General features: G+C 44.1%; 1 protein-coding gene across 14 annotated transcripts in view; it reads left to right on the top strand.

Moving 5' to 3' along the window:
* SGCD (sarcoglycan delta) overlaps positions 1–19232 on the top strand; it is a 400728-nt gene that overhangs the window by 219282 nt on the left and 162214 nt on the right. Inside the window, exon 1 of one of the 14 annotated variants that reach the window (XM_013953714.2) lies at positions 8955–9005. The exons of the other annotated variants lie outside the window; for them this stretch is intronic. Coding sequence (XP_013809168.1) covers positions 8961–9005 — 45 coding nt within the window. The 5' untranslated portion in view covers positions 8955–8960. Of the gene's footprint in view, positions 1–8954; positions 9006–19232 lie in introns of those variants that run through there. 14 annotated transcript variants of the gene reach the window in all.

Raw genomic sequence — 19232 nt, 5'->3', positions numbered from 1 at the left:
CTGGGAGTAATTCCCCCTGCATTGAAAAGCGGGGCTGTGAACAGCGACAGCCAGCTCCGCGGGGCCCTCCCTGCTGGGGCGTCCGCTGCCGCCGGTGGGCAGGCCAAGTCGGTCTGAGCTAGAAACGATTTCAGCTGCTATGGCTAAATCCACCTGCGTGATGAATCAGTGCCCTTAGTTAGACCTGCTGCCTTCAGTGGTACCACAGCCGTGCAGCCGAGGGAGGAGTGGTGTTGTCTGCAGCGCTGGGAGTCGCCTGTTCAAACTGCACATTATAGCAGGAAATGGGCCATTTAACGGTACCGCTTGAACCTGCCAAGAATCCTTTTTTCCTCACATTGAAATGTTTCCAATAGAGAAAGAGAGAACATTATCATGCTCCTATTTTTCAGAAAAACAGGTGAGTCTTGAAGGATGGGCCTGTTACAGTGGTTATGAGTGTTTGTCATTCCCCTGAAGACTTCAGGGAAAGTAAGTGCAAGGCTGAAAGGATAGTAGAGCATTTCTGCTTCCTTTCAAGTGCTTGCTGCAGGGGAAACCACGTGGACTTTCTTCTTATGTTGACTGCTGTAATGATGTGCCGTGGTATTGAGCTTCCAGGTCTGACTGACATGGATCAATTGTTGGAATTTGATGGGCCACCTGCTCAGGAAACTTCTGTAGTATTGCTAAAAGACCTGGCCATGCTGTCCTGGCAGGAGATATTTTTATTTTTCCTCCTGTGGAAGTGCTGTCCAGGTTGAATTATAAAATGAAACATTGCCATGCTGGCAAAGGGATGTTAGGTGTGTTTTGGAATAGCACAGCATGACTCTCAGTGTGAGAGGTAGTGGGTAAACAGTTAGGCTCAAAGTATGTGCTGAAACATGAGACCAAAGTTATATTCTGCACATAATGGCTCCTTTGTGTTCAAAACAATCATGTATGTGCCAATATAGGGTAATTCACGTAGATTATTGCAGGGTATCATACAGAGTTTACGGGTGGTAGTGTCAGTTGTAAGGGGCATTTGTGTTTTTTGCAACAACTCCGCCAGCTTTTATCAGCACGTTTCCCACCTGCAACGCCGTCGCTGCTTCTCAGCAGCAAACTGCTCCTGGGTTAATTTGCAACGGGGAAGCGCTGGGCTCGCATAGCCGCCCTGCCAGCCGTGCCGCGTGTTTGCAGGTATTTCTTTACCAGAAGGGAAACGGCAGCGCAGGTGGGACCTGTTAGTAGCAGTCCGTATTGGGCCTGCTCTAAAAGAGTAATTGCCAGAACGGCATCCTGGGGAAGGGCTGCTCTTTGGTGGATTTTTATGGGTGATGAACTGCGAAGAAGTTGGAGGAGGCGGGCGCGAAGGGGCAGCGCGTGTGGGAGGAGGGCACTGTGCTGGCCAGCTGCTCTCTCCTGCCTTCGCGGCGCCGGCCTCCGCCCTGGCAGCGTGGCTCCGACAGCCGGCGAGCGCCGACCCCGCGCCTGCTGCCACGCGTCAGGCACCGGTTGGTCCGGGGAGAGCAGACGGCCTTGGAGCGATGGTGCTGTGCCGTGTGGAGAGCATCACCACCACCACCACCACCACCATCATCATCCAGGGCAGCCCGCGGCGGCTCCCTGCAATCAGCCAGCTCAGGGAAGCGTTTTGCTCGGAGATAGACTGGAGCCGCTGCCTCTCCATGGGCCGCTGCGTTGCCTCCTGGGGCTGCGCGGGGCCGGGAGCCGCCAGCCGGAGCGGCGTGCTGCGCCATGCCGGGGCTCCCTTCACTCCTTCCCTCTCTCCTGGTAGCTGCTACTGGGCAGAGTCGGGAAGGATGCGAGACTCAGTGAATCCTTGACTGAACCCAAGGTGGCTCTTCCTATTCTTAGTATTAATGATGTTTTTACTGCAATTTTGCACAGCGTGTGGGGGAAAGTGGCTCTTTTCCTGAAGAGTGAATGCTTTTGCTTCTATTTGGTTACACTTTCCATGTGGGCAATGAGGTGAGCAAGAGCGCAAACTGTGGAATTAGGAATATAGCAAATTTGCCTTTCCTGTGTTTTTACAAGATCGTGTTTGATAGTTAGGTGAAGCTTTTGTTGCAATTCCCCAGTATGTTAAAGATGTACATAATTTCTCCCACCCCTGAAATTCTTCAGCACTGTTCTCACTATGACAAGGGTTTGATTGTCATCCTTTTCCCACAGGGTGAAGTTTTACTGACAGTGGCATGCTGATATTTTAAATATTGCTTTGGAAACATCTGGCTATTTCAACCAAGACATCCATTAGGGATTCATTTCATTAATTTAAATAACAGCTATTGATATTTTTTCTGGCTTTTTCTTCTGCCTAGGAAAATTGTCTTAAGATATACATTCATGGTTTTTGAATGTGTCAGCTCTGTGCTTCATGTCCTTTCAACATTCAGTCACATAAAAGATTGTGTTTTGATTCATCCGAGCAGCCTTATGTGGGGAACGCTCCCTTTTGCTCCGTGTCTTCCTGCACAAGACTTAGTGGTAGGTGTGGAAAAAATTCCTGAATGCTTCAGTTGTCTCCTTAAATGGGGCATTTGTACTTACAAAGTTGCGATATGTGTAGATCAGACCCCTTTAAAGCACAGAAAAAGTGCAACTATTTATATGGCTGCCTTCTTGCAGCTTGTTCACTTCCACTTCGAACAAGGTGAAGAAGTGTATATAAATGTATATATTGCTGGTTACTTGTCATTTTCCTGGGGGGAAGATAGTGTGACCAGATTGCATTTTGTCTGAGCAACGCTCAGTCAGTGCAGACCTGAAACCAGGTTTGTATTCCTAACACTCCATCAAAGTACTGATCTGGCAGCTCTTGACATTTGGATCAGTGACTAAACTTGTTTCCCTGTTGATAGCAAGTCATCCACAGTTACAGCAAAACATGGCTCCTAGACCTGACAGATCTTCCTTTGCATTGAAAATAAAATCCTAACCTTGCAAGGTCATTTGAGAGCTGTCACTGAGAAAAGGATTTCACTCTGAACCCTTATCTGGGTCAGAACTTCTTTACATTTCTATGGTATTTATTTGAGGATCTAAAAGTGCTTTATAAATATTAGGTAATCTCTCTGCCGAGATTGGTAAAACAGGATTTTCCTCATTTTGTATTTTAGACTTGGAGAAGTTAAGTAACTTGCCCAAAGAAGTCTATGGTGGAGCTAGGGATAAAAGCTATGCTATCAGATTGGCCTTTTGTACTGTGGTCTTTATTAAATAGATGTATTAACTGGTTCTACTGATTCCAAGTTGAAACAGGAGATAATTACACTTCACAAACAAGCTCAGGAACTGATGGGAGGAGAGAGAAATATTATTTAAGTTAGAGGGCAGTACGTTATTTTTTCCAGGACAGAGTAGAAAGGGTTAGACCTTTCAGCTGCTCCTGTTGCTGTTCCAGCACTGGGGACTGAAGGCAGTTGTTAGCATGATTCTGTTCAGTAAAGGCAATTAAGGTGTATTATAATCTCTGTTTGTATAGCCAAGTGGCACCTTGCTACACGGTGCGTAGTCCTAACCTAGACCTGCCTATCTCAGGCTTTTTTGGGGGAACCTGAAGAATGACGTTTCATGGTTATGCTACAAAGCTCCTTCTGTTGTGCAGAGGCAGCAAAAAGATCCAGAAACGTTTAGCTTTATTAATCATGTAATTCTAATCTCACGTAGAATTGTACACATGATAGTAGCATTATATATTCTCTGTTCTTCTGGGTTCCCCTTAATCAGCCTCCTCATTGATGCTTGATGGGCATTTTTGTGGTGTCAGGTGAAAGTCAGCTCAGCGGTGGAGCGCAGACCCGAAATGAGTGGTTTCTCTCAGTACGAAGGTATTTTTTTCTGTGATGTACCCCTTTCACATCAGTGATTCTCTACATGACCTTCTTGCTTTTGATTTCCTATTTGCAGTATCAGCTTTTTCAAGTGAAATCAATGATGAGATGTATAATTAATTTTTACATGTTTTAATTAAGTTTTCAGCTGCTCCAATACTTTTCATTATCTTAGCGTGATCTCTTGCTGAAACCAAACAGTACAATGAAAAACCTGTTGATTAAATAAAATGCAGCTTAAAAAGTCCCCTGCAAGTTGTTAAAGTAATTAAAAGTTCAAGGATGCAAAGCGAAGACACCCAGGTATTACACACAGAAAATAGGCTGTAAATATGAGAGAGCTGAGAGATTATTGTTGGAGCTGTTTTCTAGTACTGGAAATGTTTAAGACCAAATTTCGAAGGGCTCGGGAGCCTGCAACAGCTTGGGCCAGACTCCATCATAGTTTCCTCTCATCCTCCTGCCGTTGTTCTCTGACAGCTGTAAGGTGGCACGGTGGGGGGGGACAGAGGGATGCACAAGAGGAAGCTGAAGCCAGTCACATCTTTCTAGGACATTTCCCGGAGGAAACTCCCTCAGCTGGCTGCTGCCTGGGGGCTCCGGCAGCTGACATGGGCTGGTGGGACAGGGTCTTGCAGTGCGTCCGGCAGGACCCACACCGGCCGGGTGCTGCCTATCGAGTGCCGTTTTCACTGGGCACCAAACTGGGACTCGCCCTGGTAGAAGGTGATGTTACCCCCACGGTGAGGCTGAATGACATGTTGAAGGCTTCGTGAGTTTTCTCAGATTGAACTAAGATCACCAGTATTAATATGGGATAATACGGAGAGCCTCAATTCTCCCTGACTTTAGAATCTCTACATTGTATTTTGAGGGGAAAAAGACAGTATTTAACCCACTGCTGGATAGGAAAAAAAATGATGGAGCCTTGATTCTGCCAGTTTTTTGGAGACACTCTTCTTACTCTCTATTTCACTGGTACATTAATCAGTTCATAGGGTTCTTGGGTAGAAGACAGACACTGCTTAACTGTTGCCTGCTTAATTATACCCTGCAATTTTGAGTGATGGTGGAATGTGCATTGAAAGGTAACTGGAAATGCCTGTCAACTAGTTTAGAAACTGGTGAGGAATATCTGTCTCATGCAGTAGCTGCTTGCTACGCTGTACCTAGCCCAAATGAGAGATTGGTAGATGGATGGAGGGGGAAGCCAGCAGACTTTGCCCTGGTTGGGTCAGAAATGAAACGTCTAAAATGTGCCCCAGCTACACATGGCAAACACTGTGATCCTGCTCCAGATCTGGGGGTTATGCATGAAGAGCTTTTGTTTTTGTCGAAGGCATTAATTGGGATTCCTGTCTGCCTGAGTGCGTGCGAGGATTTGAGGATGCTTTTACTGTGTTAACTCAAGATTCTTATAGTGCGTATTTGGCTTTTATGTGTGGATTTTATAACTGATGCTCAGTATTTCAGTAAATTGTGTGAGACTCCAAATCATGAAGGTAAAGGCACTTTCAGTGACTTCTAAAAAAAAAAAAAAAAGTAACAATGAACACATTAAGTGGAAAGCTGTGAGCTGTAAAAAGAAAAATATTGAACATTAATGATACTGTGCAAAGTAAGAAGCCATTAAAAATGGCCGGAAGATAATCTGTGCGGAGACAAGCTGGTGCTTTCAAGGCCGCCTGCAGCAGGATGGTATTTGCCTTTTCTTCCTCCCAGCCTCTTGGTCTGTGATGTGCTGGCTGTTTCCTCCCGGCTCTTGCTCTGTCTTCCCTTGATCATGCTGGTGCTGTGGGGCAAAAGTGGACAAAAAGACCAGGTTAGCATCAAAACTATAATCTTTTTGCCAGCAGTGATACAACATCACTGTTTCCTTGGCCTGGGAATTTCATCCCAGTAGATTCTTCCCAACGTGGAAGCTTGAGGTTTTTGCAATTTTCCTTGTTTGCTGGGGAGCCATCAGCCAGTGACTGGAGAATGAATACCCAGAGGCTGATTGATGCAAAAACTTGGGGAAAGGGTTAATGAATGAATTCTCTGCAGGGAATGAAAGTTGCCCAGGTGAGGAAAGTACGAGTAATCATCCCTTCTTTGGGCAGCATTACTTCAAGGTATGTTGCCAAAAGGGCACTAGACAGCTCCTGCTCAAAAAATTAACGGCAACCCGTCAGAGTTGGGCTGCTGCCACCAAATCTGGTGAGGGAGAGAAAGGGGAATGTGAGCTATGGGGACGGCCCTGAGGACAGTGCCATGATGTGCAGGTTGCAGACCAAATTACAGCTCTAGCTTTGACTTCTGTTCTCATTTTCAAAACCTTTAAATGGGCATAAAGTGCCACACACAATAAGCAGGATTCTTCACTCAAAAACAGCGGTTGTAGCTTGCAAAGTGATTTAAATAGCTTTCCTTTTAGAAATATCAGTGTAACATGACTTGGGTGATTTACCTTATAATGGCTCAAAGCCAAGAGCATAATGAAATTGTGAGCAGAAAAATTACTCTAGTGCTTTTTCCTTTCTGCTATCTGCTGATTTATTAGAATTGTCTTTCCTTCAAATAATTGTCTTGTTAACCCGTGTGCTGCCAGCATCTTGGGAAGAGAAGTAGACAGGCGAGATGGAGAAGCAGTGAACAGCATTCTGCGAGAGAGTGGAGAGCCAGCAGGCTTAGGCATGGCTGCACTGTGTGTTTGCAGTTTGGAAGGAGGAAAAAAGGCAGTTTATGGAGTCTCAGGCATAATGGTTACTCTGGGGACTTGGGAAGTTAAAAGTCCAACAGGTAGAAAAAAAAATGAAGTTTTGTGATGGCACATCTCTGCTATTCTGGCATGTGGTGTTGAAACCCTAGATTTGTAATAATGCAGGTATTCCTCCCTGATAGTGATCCTCTGCCCGCTTAGGTTCTGCCTATGAATAAAATGGATCGCCTTTCTGTAGTTCAGGAACGCAGTTTTGGATCTCCGTGACTGAGTTTCATCAGCAGCTACATCTAGCTAGTGCTGTGCATGCACTTACGGTAGTAGAGATAATGAGATAAAATATGGGGAACCAATGCCATGTTAATATGCCCCTTGTGGTGCCTTATGGCTATAATCTCACAGATAGCAAAAGATAAAAGAAGGAAGGGAACTCAGTCTTGGCAGGGAGGCATTGCCGTAATGTCCTTGCTTCCAGCTCCCACTACAAAAGCCTTGCTACCTGCAGTCTTTTTTGTAATACACAGAAAAAAATCGCTGCTGTTGAACATTGTATTTGCGCTTGCAGAATATTCATCTAAGGAACAAAGAAAGCACCAGAGGAGCATGATTAGGGCTCGTTTTTCTTAAGTCAAAGCTAGTAGGAAATAATGCCAGAATCAGAGACAGCGAAGGATTTTTGACAACATGGAAATTCCTCTTTGTGCATTGCCAGCTAACTCCGGCTTCGTGCAATTTCTCTCACCTTGAATCAACAGCAACTCCTAGCTCTGCTGCAGTTTCTTAATCAGTGGCTCTTCAGCATGGCTTCAGCATTTGAACCTTTCTATTGTAGGGAGAGACTAAGAGCGGTGGCTAAATATTTCTTGTTTCTGTCCTTCTGGAATGTCGGAGCAGGGGAGAGACAAATACTGGGGGAATTTCAGGGTAGTGCCTTTGTTAGTTGTTAGGTGTGAATACTGCTGGAAAGCTTCTTTAGAGCAATTTAAAAAAAGGTGAAGTTGATGCAAAGAAGTGGCATTGATCTAAACATGTTTGTACAGAAAATTAGATTCTTTCTAACTGTCAGAGAGTTTCTGGAAGATTTTCCTAAAGAGATATTACAGAATAGCAGTTTAGCATGTTTTGGGGAAGATTTGAATGAGTTTACTTACCGGAGGAAACAGGCTGGTGTCTGAGATAGCAGACACGTAGATGACTGATGTTACTTTTAAAAGGGAGGTGTTCTCTGCTCTCTGGAAATGGTTCAGGGCCACCTTGTGCTCTGCTGCTTTCAGATATGGCTTCGTCCATCTCCCCATTTCTGGACACTCATGTGCCCATATCAGCAGATGCTCACCATGTCCATGGCACAGCAGGGGCAGATTTGTAGTTGCAGCTATTTCTTCCTTTTCCGCAGCTCTGGGATTGAACAGGCACCTGCTGTGTATTTCTGGTGGATGTCCAAAAGGAAAGTTTCAGAATACCAAAAAAATCTAACTTCACGTTTTGAAAAGTGCATAGGCAAAAGACAGTGTTACGGCCAGTATTTTGTGTCTCAGTCACACAGGTTTTAGGGTTTTAGTGTCCAGTGCTGATAATGGACTTCTGCTGAATAAATTGTACCTGCTGTACTTTTTTTTTTGACCTTGATTATACAAAGAGTACAGCACAAGTAGAATTTTATGCATGTAAACAGTTCCCCTGACTTCATGACTTCCCCATGAAGGGTGCATTTTTAAGAATCCACAAAAAGTCTACATAAAACAAGTCCCAAAACAAGACCTGAAGCCTTCACAAATAGAGTTAAAATAATATTCCAAGAGACCAGAAACTTTGCAAAAGGAAGTGAATGCTGAGACAAAAACTAGTGATTGCAGGAAAGAGTTCAGACCACCTCTAGGCTATCCCTAGCAGAAGTTAAGGGTTGATCTGAAGGTAGATACAAAGTGAGGGTTTGGGATCAGCAATTTGAAACTATTTGGTATGGCAAGAGCAGGAAGGGGTGGGAGCAGCAGCCTGACTGCCTTGGACTTGCTAATGAAGGTGAACTGCCAGGGAACAGACAATGAGAAGACATCAAAGCATCACCCCCAGTGAAGTTGGCTATCTTCATGTGCTTGGATTCTGTGTGTTTTCTATCCTGTCTGCAAGCTACAAACGATCAGAATACACAGATGTTCGTGCTTCCTTTAAAATAATACGCTCCTGAGAGCGATGCTGTCTTTGAGGTTCATTTGTTCCACCTCGCTCTCTGGGCACAAATTGAGCGGCTGAGGAGACAGAGGGCAACAGGAGGTCTAGGGGGGCAACTCAAACGGCTTCAACTTCAATGGTGGTGAAATCTCGCTCCTTGAAAAGTGACTGCTTTGTTAAGGTTTGGCACAAGACCTTGAGATGTGTTTTGGAGCCAGCTATAAATCTGAGCCAGTCTGAAGACAAAGAGAAGTAGCAACCCCATGCCAAATATCCGGCAATCCTTGGAAACTGGTGCCCACATACAAGTAAGAACTGTGATCAGTTGACAGTGTAGCTACTTACAGAGTTCGTTAAGCTTGGACTTGCTGGTCAAAATAGTGAAAGCAGATCTGAGAGGCTCTGAGAAAATGTGCAAAACAAGTTTTCCTTTTCTTGCAAAAGAGAATAGTAGTTTGTGGGAGAAGAATATTGACAGTTCTGAGTCCTGTAAATATAGGTTATGCCTCAAAGTTGTGTTGGGAAGGGAAGTCTAAAAATTCTTCCTGATACCTTGACAATTAGAAGTGAGAAGTATTTGTCCTCACTGAGATCCTTGCTCTGAGAAAAAAGGAAAGACAGAACAAGCTTTTGGATTTGTTGCTGGCTAAGAGAGACTTGGGGCTGTGAGCCGTATCTTACTTAATTTTTGCCGTATTCTGTGTTTCATTTTTGCCGTATTCTGTGTTTCATGACTCTTTCCTGTTGCTTCCACTGATGTCTGGTAGGTGGCGTCAGTGTATAACAGATTTCTTCGCTCCTTTTCTTATTGGAGGGGTTTTATTTTTCATCCATTTTACAGATGATAATGCTGTCGTATGCAGGCAAAGCATTTTTAAAGAATTTTTTTCCGAATGTTCAGATATGTTTTGACTAAATGCTTGTATCATTCAAATTGTCTCTCTTCCTCCTCATTGTGCCATATAATTACTACCACTTCTACAGGGCATCAATCATTTAGAAAGAAAACGAACTTGGTATCTTAGGGTGACTTCAAATTTAGAAGTTCTGTTGTACATTATATTGTACACTGTTTATATGCAGTACCTTTTATTTCATATTCTTCAGACTTACAACAGAAGGACAGAAGAAAAATTTCTCAGAGAGAAAAGAAGATCAGATACTCAGAGTGGTAAATGGAGGTGCTTGTGTATGGAGTTGAAGATATATTGGACTGCTCTGGAGAGACAGCAGAAAGGAGCTCTATAAATATCTTTTTGTAGTACAGATAAGCATTCTTAACTAATTCTAATGACAGCTTTGTACTCCCCCGTGAAACTTAATGGCACTTCCATGACACAAGGGCCATTTTGCATAGGAGAACAGGCAGCTCTTTCTGTCTATCACCTGCTAGAGATTTTCTGTGGCTAGATCAAGAGATGGAAGTTGCATCCACAGGTGAATTATGGCAGTCTGGTTTATGAGCCTACCAGGAGCTTTAGCTTCATCAGCGCTCCCTAGATAAGATGCCTTTTGTGCTGAGGTGTACATATTCATTCTTGTTTTTAGCTTCAAGAAGAAGCTAACATTTTGAGCAAACTTTTTGATTAAGTACTGACTGAAAGAAGTTTGGAGTGGTGGGCTACGAGATTACTATATATTTTTTTTATTTTTCCCTCCATGGAAATAAGACTTCTTATTTTCTTCATAAGTAACCAGGCTTCCAACAGAAATGCCCATAATGAGTTTCTTCTTAGAACAGGACTAAGCCCATAATTCTCCAAGCTGTGTAACCATAGCAGGAGGGAAAACTGGAGGGCTAGGGAACTGCTTTGAGGACAGAGCAATGATTTTAAATACTCCACAGGAGGAATGTATCTGTTTATGGAAGACCATCCTTGTCAGATCCGCTGTGTTTGATAGCAAAGCAGTAAAAACAAGAGAGAGATCTTTGAGGTTAATTTTGTATTAATAGTATAGAGATGCCAAACATGCTAAGCACCAGGTTTTATTGAATCTTTCTAATTATGAGCAAATGATCAGCCTAATTTTCTTGCATTTTCAACCACATTTTCTTGAGAGTGAAGTAGTTAAGATAATTATAAGGAAATGTCAGCACATAATTGTGACAAATTTTGTATTTAAGGACTCCTTGGGTTGCAGGTTCATCTTCATATAGAAGTGCAAGTAATTTAGGATAGATAAGGCTAAACTCTGACTGGGACCTGGTGTAAGGGGTGTTATTGCGGTGCAGGCCAGCCAGCCCTTGTGCTTCAAGCCCGATCTCAGCTTTTGTGCCTGGACTGACGGACCGCGTTGCTGCTGCCCTTGTGCACAGGCTTCTCCCCCAGCTGGACTGCTTGGCCCTTACCCTTTCACAACCTTGACACTGGAAGGAGATCAGAAATCTAGGCAAGCTAGCTTAGTTTACAAAGGAGATAAAAAGATGTAGAAAGTATGATGCTGATGGGTTTCTGGTGCTTGTTTAAAGAAGTCACCGAAGCAGTTTTTTCATGAAATGTTATGGTTACTCCATTTATTTGCGGCTAGCACTGCATGGAGTTTGAGTCGTGCCAAATGCTTGTGTGAGCCTCTGTTAAGGGACACACTGAAAGTGTGAATCACGCTGCCGTGCCGTGCTTGCGGGGCCGAAGGCCTGCTGGACACATCCGCCAACCCCAGAGCCTCCAGTTACAACTTCAGCAGCGTGGCTCAGCCGGGGCCCCAAGCAGAGCCAGACTGATGATGCACAGGCTGATACAGTCATGGCTTCTTGGCGAGAGTGAAGTATTACTCAGCCTTATTAGGGCTGCTTTAGCAAGTGTCCTTACTCCACTATTTAAGCAAGTTTGGGGTTCATTACAGCACCGAAAAACTGATGTGGCCTGATTTTAGCCCAGTGACAGTATTTCTCCATAAGGTGCTCAGAAATCCTTTACTGAAAAGTGTGAGGCTTAAGTATCGCTTATAGATTTGCTATTCACTGCATTGCAGTAGATGCAAAGATGCAATGAACATATTTTGGTAGCTATTTTTTTTTTAAATAACTTCTAAAACATGTTGGTTTAAAAAGCATGTGCCTCAGAGATGTCTCAGTGCATGCAAGTATTCCTTGCTGCAAAATACATGGACAGCTTGAGTGTACAGTGGATACAGAAAGTGCGTGGGTGTATTTTTATCCTTTTGCCTGCAACAACCTGTAACTTTCAGCAAAAAGATGTCATTTCTCTTAGGGAGACAGCGATGGGACTTTCTCAAACCTATCAAAGAAAGATTGACTAATTTCACATGGGGATCACCATCTGTCTGAAACACTTGCAGACCAGCTGTATGAGACTGTGCAATTCCAGAGCTGCAGAGCTTGCGATAGGATCACAAAATTTTCTTGCTTTGTAAAGCTAGCAGATGGAGGTGCCTTTGCTGGAGTTTCTCTGAATCTCCCCTGATACGTTCCCCCCCTCCCGCCCTTCCACCTTTCTGGTGGTCTTCTCTTGTTATTTGCAGGCTGGCTGTTGCACAAACCGTTATTGTTCCTTTCCTTGGCCTCTGTCATATCTTATACAGTTACTGAAATACTGCTGATTGTGGACTGCTATCAGGTATAAAAATAGCACGCTTGTTGTAATGTAGAGCATTAAAATTCATAGGCTGTAGCAGGGCTGGTTCTTGTGCTTTCTGGACAGGCCTGTTAACCTTTGAGAGATTTGCGGAGAAGTTCCAGCTGTAGAATAATAAAAACAGGTAAGTGAAAAAGGGCCCGACTGGGAGGTAGTTTATGCGTGGGGATGATAAACCTGTAAAACTCTGGGCCTGTTCCAGAGCGCGCTCACAGCCGCGTTCCCTGCAAGCAAGCACGTCCCCCCCGCTCGCCTCGAAAGCCCGGGTACCGGGCTGATTTAGGTTAAGGGGAATGCACTTGCCTTGCTGCTCTGTTGCAGCGAGATTGGTTTAACCTCTGTGTGGCAGCAGGGATGGGAACTTCGTTGCTCTGATTTGCTATGATGATGATAAACAGCGGAAGGGGCGAAACGGGGAAGCTTTGCTCAGCAATGCTAACGTGAAGGCAGGGCAGCGCTGCTTCGTACAAAGGGGTCAGATGCTCACTTAGTAAAGCAGCATATTGAGAAACACTTAGCCTCTGGCCTTGTCAGATAGGATCTGCTGCTGCAGCATTCGTGTGCAACCCCACTGCAACAATACATTACTCGTTACTTAAATGTCATTGTACTTAAATACATATTTATATTTTCACACACAATTGGGAACAAACGCTCTGCACTTATTGCTCTTTTGCTGATCTTCTGTCAGGCAAGGAGGTTACAAAAGCATTAAGCTTTTTATTAGAACATCTCTGTGTTTGGAAACAGGTTTTGTGGGAAAGGGATTTAATTTTTCACTTTGCGTATTTCCTGACTTAGTGGAGGGAAGGTTTACTCCAGCTTGAGCGTACCTTTAATCCACAGAAACTGAGAAGGCAGGACATTTCTGAGTGATGAGAAAAAGCCACATGGGCACTTGGAAAAAAGACAAAATCAGATAACCTTTTTCTAACTACCAGTTAGTGATTTCATAGAGTTAGACTGCAATTGTAAATATAGCTCTGAGTGAGGAATAGCTTGAAAACTATGGTACTCTTTGAGAAATGTCTGGAGAAACTGTTGCCCATCATTTGGGGAGAAAACTGGGAAGGCAAAGCCCCTCACTTTTTAGAAAGGAACAGCTCTGCTACCTTCCTGACAGCTCCTTTGCTCCAGAAGTGTGCCTGGGTGCAGGACACAAAGCCCGTCCCTCTCCTTCTCTCTGCTTGCCCTCACTCCCCTTGTTGTTCCCATTGGACGCTATCAGGAAGTCCAGGAGGATATATTTAGCCTGAAAGAATGGGGAATTTAGGGCAGAAATGATGTTAACATTAATCACAGCAATGATGAAATTTCGTTCCAAAATACATGAATGAGACAAGATTTCCCCTGTGTCCCACTAATAATAATAAAAAAAAAAAAGCTGTTGCTGCCAAACCGTAGGGTATGTTTGCTCAGTCAGAGTAGGAATTGCACAATGAACTGCTCATTTGTCAACCGTATAGAAATAAATGTTACAAAATGAAGGTTCTTCCATTCCTCCAGCTACGCAATAGGGATTTCTGCAGTATGGCACTGGGCAAGGTTGCTGGGATCATTGGGCTCACAGGTAACCCAGGATTGTAATGATACATTTATAGGAGAAAAAGAGGACGTCAAGAACCAAATTGCATGTTGACCCTTCACTCTGTAGCAGAGGGGGCAGGCAGGTTGATTCTCTCTTCCATGCGGTGCTGGGGCCATACATTTTTACACGCTGTGCTAGAATGACTCTTTGGCTCACGCAAATTTGGAAGCAGCAGCAGCAGCTCTCTGGGACACTGGAGTGAGGGCTAAGCCTCTCCAGCTGGGGAACTACATAAATATTTGCAAAAGAGCAGACCAAGTGCAAATGGCCTCATCAACTTTCTTGGACTTTGCAGTCTTATCCGATCACATTTGTTGTACCACCCAGGCAACCTCCAGCCCAGGCTCCAAGGAATCAGCGGGATATGGGAAAGCACAAGGAATCCTCTCAGAAATTGAGAAGTAATAGCTACAGTGATGGAGAAAGGGATTTCCCAGTTAAATGACTCTGCCACTTTGTGGCATCTTGCCAATAACTTACAGAGCTACTGAGGTGAGGGGCCATGGGCTACATCTGCACAGATAAGGCTGAGTCTGGAATTTTTGCACAATGGCCTTTTCGTGGTCTTTGAAGTAAATATCCCCACAGATACGCCTCTACCATATTGAATTCTCTGGCAGTGTTTAAGGTCAAGCGTGATTAGTGATATGCAAACGTACATTTATTTCTCAGGCCATTATGTCTTTTTTTTCTTTTTTTCTTCCCTCTGGCCCGTACATCCCATGCAATCTCCATTTAGCTGAATGGCCCTATCCATTTCCTTTTTAAACCTTCCCCCTCATTCTCTGCTAAAACTCAAAATATGTGAGCGTATATGCCTGTGTGCATTTATTTATAAGCATAGTAATTCTTCACTCTATTACATCTCCAAGTATCTGCGTACTGTCATGAGCTGCTTTATAAGCAGTAAGTATTTTCTCGCCTCTTGCAGGATATAAGCAGAAAAAAAGAATTTGCAAAATTTGGCCAAAGATAGATCATAATTCAGTTGCTAGGACTGCTGCCTCCTTGCTTTGAGTTCTGGAGAAGCCTGTACCTCAGGTTTGAGCCTGATGGCGAGTGGCCGATGTTGTTGTTGGAGGAGGACATGAAGTGTTCCCCTTTGGATCAAGTGTTTTGCATCAAGGTCACTGCTGCTCATGTCAGGAGGCTCGTGCTATCGTATGAAAGTCTTAGTGTCCAGAATGACGTGCCACAGCTCATGGAAACAGATGGCGGTGTCCAGGGCTGTTTGGGGACTGGCAGTCTGCCTTGCTAGCGTCCTGCAAGAATCTTGCTAATTGCTTTGTAAGAATACAGATACGCTGCCTGCAAAAATTGTTCTGCAGAGCCAAATTTGGGTGCATCCGGTGGTGTGAAGCTCTCTGATGTAATAAAAGTATATCTGAGTGAAAGAACAAGCAGAGCTGCTTTCTTGACAGAATCAAAATAGGGAGTGGAAAGGAAAAGACTGTGATACGCACAGACTGCTAAACAGCTCCACTTGACCAGCGACTGCTCTCTGCATTAAATATGGGCAGTATGACATATCCGTGCTCAAAAAAACATCACAAAAGACCTGGCAGAGAAACTGAGCCCCTTCCCACCCCCCAAAAGAGGATTTCTGAAGACTAAGGTGAAGATTTGTTTTAATTGGGGCATATATCTAACTGAAGCTTACAGAGCAGCTGTGTGCCTAGAACCTGATTTCCAAATGAGCCAAGGTTGAGGCTGCTCAGATAAGAATAATAAATTTGGATACCATTAAGACTTTAATAGAAGAATAATTATTCATCTGGCCAACTGAATATTTGCTCTTACATCTGTATAAAATTAATCTTCACTTTTTTTCTTTCTTTCTTTCTTGTGTTTGTTTACACCAATCCTGCAGAAAAGGGAGAGCCCAGGGAAGTTGTGCACCTTTGCATGGTGACGCTCACGCTGTTTCCTTGTCATACTGCAAATGAAGAGGCTCCATCATTTGTAAATGAAGACCTCTCTGATTATTGATAAATAACTTCTGGATGGGGAGAATGACACATGCTGGCTGGAAGAACAGGGCTCTGTAATAGTAATATTGCCTTGAAATTACAGCCCACGTAGTTTGAGAATGATTCAGGATAATTGCAGTAATGTTGCCAGAGAAATGAAAAGGAACAGTTTCCATTTTACCTATTAACAAGCTCTGCTGGGCTTAAATTATTTCTGAGAAGAGTCTGCAAATGGCTGAAATCATCAGAATAATTACAGAGCAGTGGCTGGGGGGGAGAGCTGCATGTGGCCCCGGCTGGGGCTCTTTGGCCAGGTAAATGCTGCAGCGGCTTTTGTGGGAATGGGAGCAGAGCACAGAGTTTTCGTCTTAGGTGAGCTGCCATCTGGCAATCTGCAGATGAGCTTGGGGAGTCTGCGCATCTTGAACCCTACGGACAAAACAGCCGTCAGGCATAGGTTGCTCTCGATATAGGTGTTTCAGATCGACCTGTGCAACACTGAGCATTAGTCTGCTGTTATTGTGGCAAGTTAAATATTGATTTGCGTTTCCGTCCTCCTTTCCCCTTTTCTCAAACTCCTCTGAGCACGTGGAAGGAAAGATCACTGCTTTCCTCGATGGCTTTTTGCCACCTCGATCCTTGTCTCACAGCAGCAGCAGAGACGCGGAGGGATCTTCTCTAAAATCCAGGCACCGAGCAACGACTGTGCGGGGACTGCAGCAGCCCAATAAGCCTGGAGGGGCATTTCGGCCTCAGTCCTCCGACTCCCTGAACCCTTCACCTGCACTTCTGCGGTGTTATCAGCCTTGTGCAGGAGACCCTGCCTGCTGCCCAACTTAGTGTTCTCCAGGCCACCTGCAAAATGCTCACGGAACTGGGATTGTTGTTGTTGTTGCCGCTATTTTGTTTCTCCTGGTCCCCTTTTAGCTGTGATACTGCTGTTTGCTAGCTCCAGAGGAGTTAAAGGGGCAAAATTTAGTTCCCAGTTCTAAATAGTTTAATGTACAGATTGTATAAAGCAGGGACTCCACTTCAGGGTCATCTCTGCTGTCACTGGAATTTCTCATTTGCTGAAAATTCAGTGCATCCTTGAATGCCCTGTCTGCTAGAGCAGGGCCACAAAGGCGTTAGCTCTGTGGCCTTGTCCTTCTCTTTGTGTTTAGTTTCAAGGAATTAGAAGATCTTACATCTCATAACCAGTCCTAGATTTATATTCTCTTACTAGAATGTTGCAATATTTATCTCATCTGAAGAAACTAGAGCAGTAGGTGATGATGCAGACTCCGAAGGTCTGATTGCTTCCAGCTCACTGTTGCACGCACAGAGTGTGTTGGTCTCTAAGCACCGGTTGTAAGAGTCCTTATAGCTGCGTGCGCACACACTCACACAGAGGCGGATTTTCTTCCTCTGATGAAGCTTCTTTCCTCCTGCTGGGCGTGCTAAGATCCATTCCTCTCGTATAAGCATTCCCATGGGCTGAACAAATTTGGGGGTCCTCTTCCTCCCCTCCCTTTCTAATTGCAGTCCTCTCCATCCTGTTCGAACACATGTTGAGGGCTGGGAGAGTCCTTCAGGAGTGCTAATATGTAGCCTCCTTTCCCCTGCTTACTATTCCTGACTCAAAATAGCTATCTTGCTAGTCCATTAGCTACCTTAACTCTGCATTTAGGAAGCGTAGCTCTTAAAGTCTCAGCTTCTCTCTTTACACATGCATATGCAAGAGATCTGTTACAAGAGTCCAGGGCTGCAACTGATTTAAAAAATAGCAACAAATAATAATTAGGCAGATGATTCCTTTCAATTTAGAGTTTAAAAACGTTTGAACATTTATACTGACTCTGTTGTCGTATTTCAAAAGACTTAATGGAATAAAAAATGTCATTTGGAGGAAAAGCCAAAGCAAGAGATTGCTTAATTATCTCATTCAGATATTAAAAATTTCATTTTGACTTCATTCTCCACTCCAGGTGCACGCACACCTGGGCTTACATGCAGATACTTTCTGTGTATTTGTTTTACTCTGATTTTTCTTAGGAAGATTTTGGGAATGTTTCAGCAAGCCCCTGGAAATCTGCACAGCATGAAATTCCCATGAGTTTTCTTTTGTATGCAAATAGGTTTTATCAGTTAAACAGAATTAATTATGTATATTGCTACATCAATAATAAATACTAAACAGTCATTTTCAACTATTTCTGGAAGAGGTGGGAGGCAAAAAAACAGGTCAGCTATAAGTGGTAGGGTAGAAGGAAATTTTCTGCTCCCAAATCCTTTCTGCCAGTGCTGGGAATTGGTGGTACTGGGTCCATTCCCTGTCAGCCTGTAGGCCTGGCTTTGGTCTTTTTAATACTGAAATTAGCACTACTGAGCAGCTAAGTAAGGAGGTCAAGATCTCTGATTTCTGGAGGCGCTGGGGCAGTGGGGAGGATCCCAGCTGGTGTCCTTGGAGCGGCGGCCGCAGGGCAGAGCCGCGGCGCCCAAAGCCACGGCTCTGCTGGGCACCCAGGCCCGCGGGAGGAATAGCCTCCGAATGGCTCCCGCTGCCGAGGAAAGCCCGGGGGGCACAAAGGGGTGGTGAGAACAACAGTGCACGGTGTTTTGAACAAAACATGGAGATGTTACCGCCGGAGCCATAGGTCTTAAGGATTTCCTGGTGTGAAGCCTCCCTTTTCCAGTGGGGTGGATTTCCTGCCCAAAGTGGCAGTCCCGACCCGTTGTAATCTCTAGCTACAAAGATGCCAAAGCTTGGGGGAGTTAATTTGTTTTTATTTTGCTGAAGAGCTTTAGTAAAAAAACCTTTTTTTAATCCTCATAATGCTGCCAATACTGAGAAATAGTAGCAGTTATGCAGATAGTTATGTTGATACCAGCTTAAGTTTTACATTTGCAAGGTTCATATATTTTTGGTAGCATTGGCAGTAATACAAGTGATAGCTAAATAACAGAGAAAAGAAGGGTCATCAAACCTCAGTAAACCCTGTACCCAAATGAGAAAGAGCTAAAAACAACTTAGTCAAAACGGCTTAGCTCGAAGGAACATTTTCTGTGTTACTTGATGACAAAATAGTTAGACATTAATGCAGTTTACAGTAAGACACCCTTATCAGTGAGGTTGGTGTGATGCCTGACAGATTTAATGTAAATATTTATAGACTTGGCCTACTAATTATGCCAGTGGAAAAAATGCAGTCTTAATACTGTCACCTCGCCATGTCTCTACCTGCCAGCGTGCTGCTCACTCACAGAAAAATTCTGAAGTTAGAAAGTATGGTACATCGAAGAGATCATTTACATTTTTAATAAGGAATTAAGTTATCTCCAGCAATAGATTCAGCCTGTGGTCCACAGATGTATGGCAGGCCTGTGGACTATTCCCAAGGG

Source organism: Apteryx mantelli, chromosome 14 (genome assembly GCF_036417845.1).
Source record: "Apteryx mantelli isolate bAptMan1 chromosome 14, bAptMan1.hap1, whole genome shotgun sequence".
Classification (NCBI taxonomy): domain Eukaryota; kingdom Metazoa; phylum Chordata; class Aves; order Apterygiformes; family Apterygidae; genus Apteryx; species Apteryx mantelli.
The sequence above is the reverse complement of the archived record's forward strand: the minus strand, read 5'-3'. Positions and strand labels throughout refer to the sequence as shown.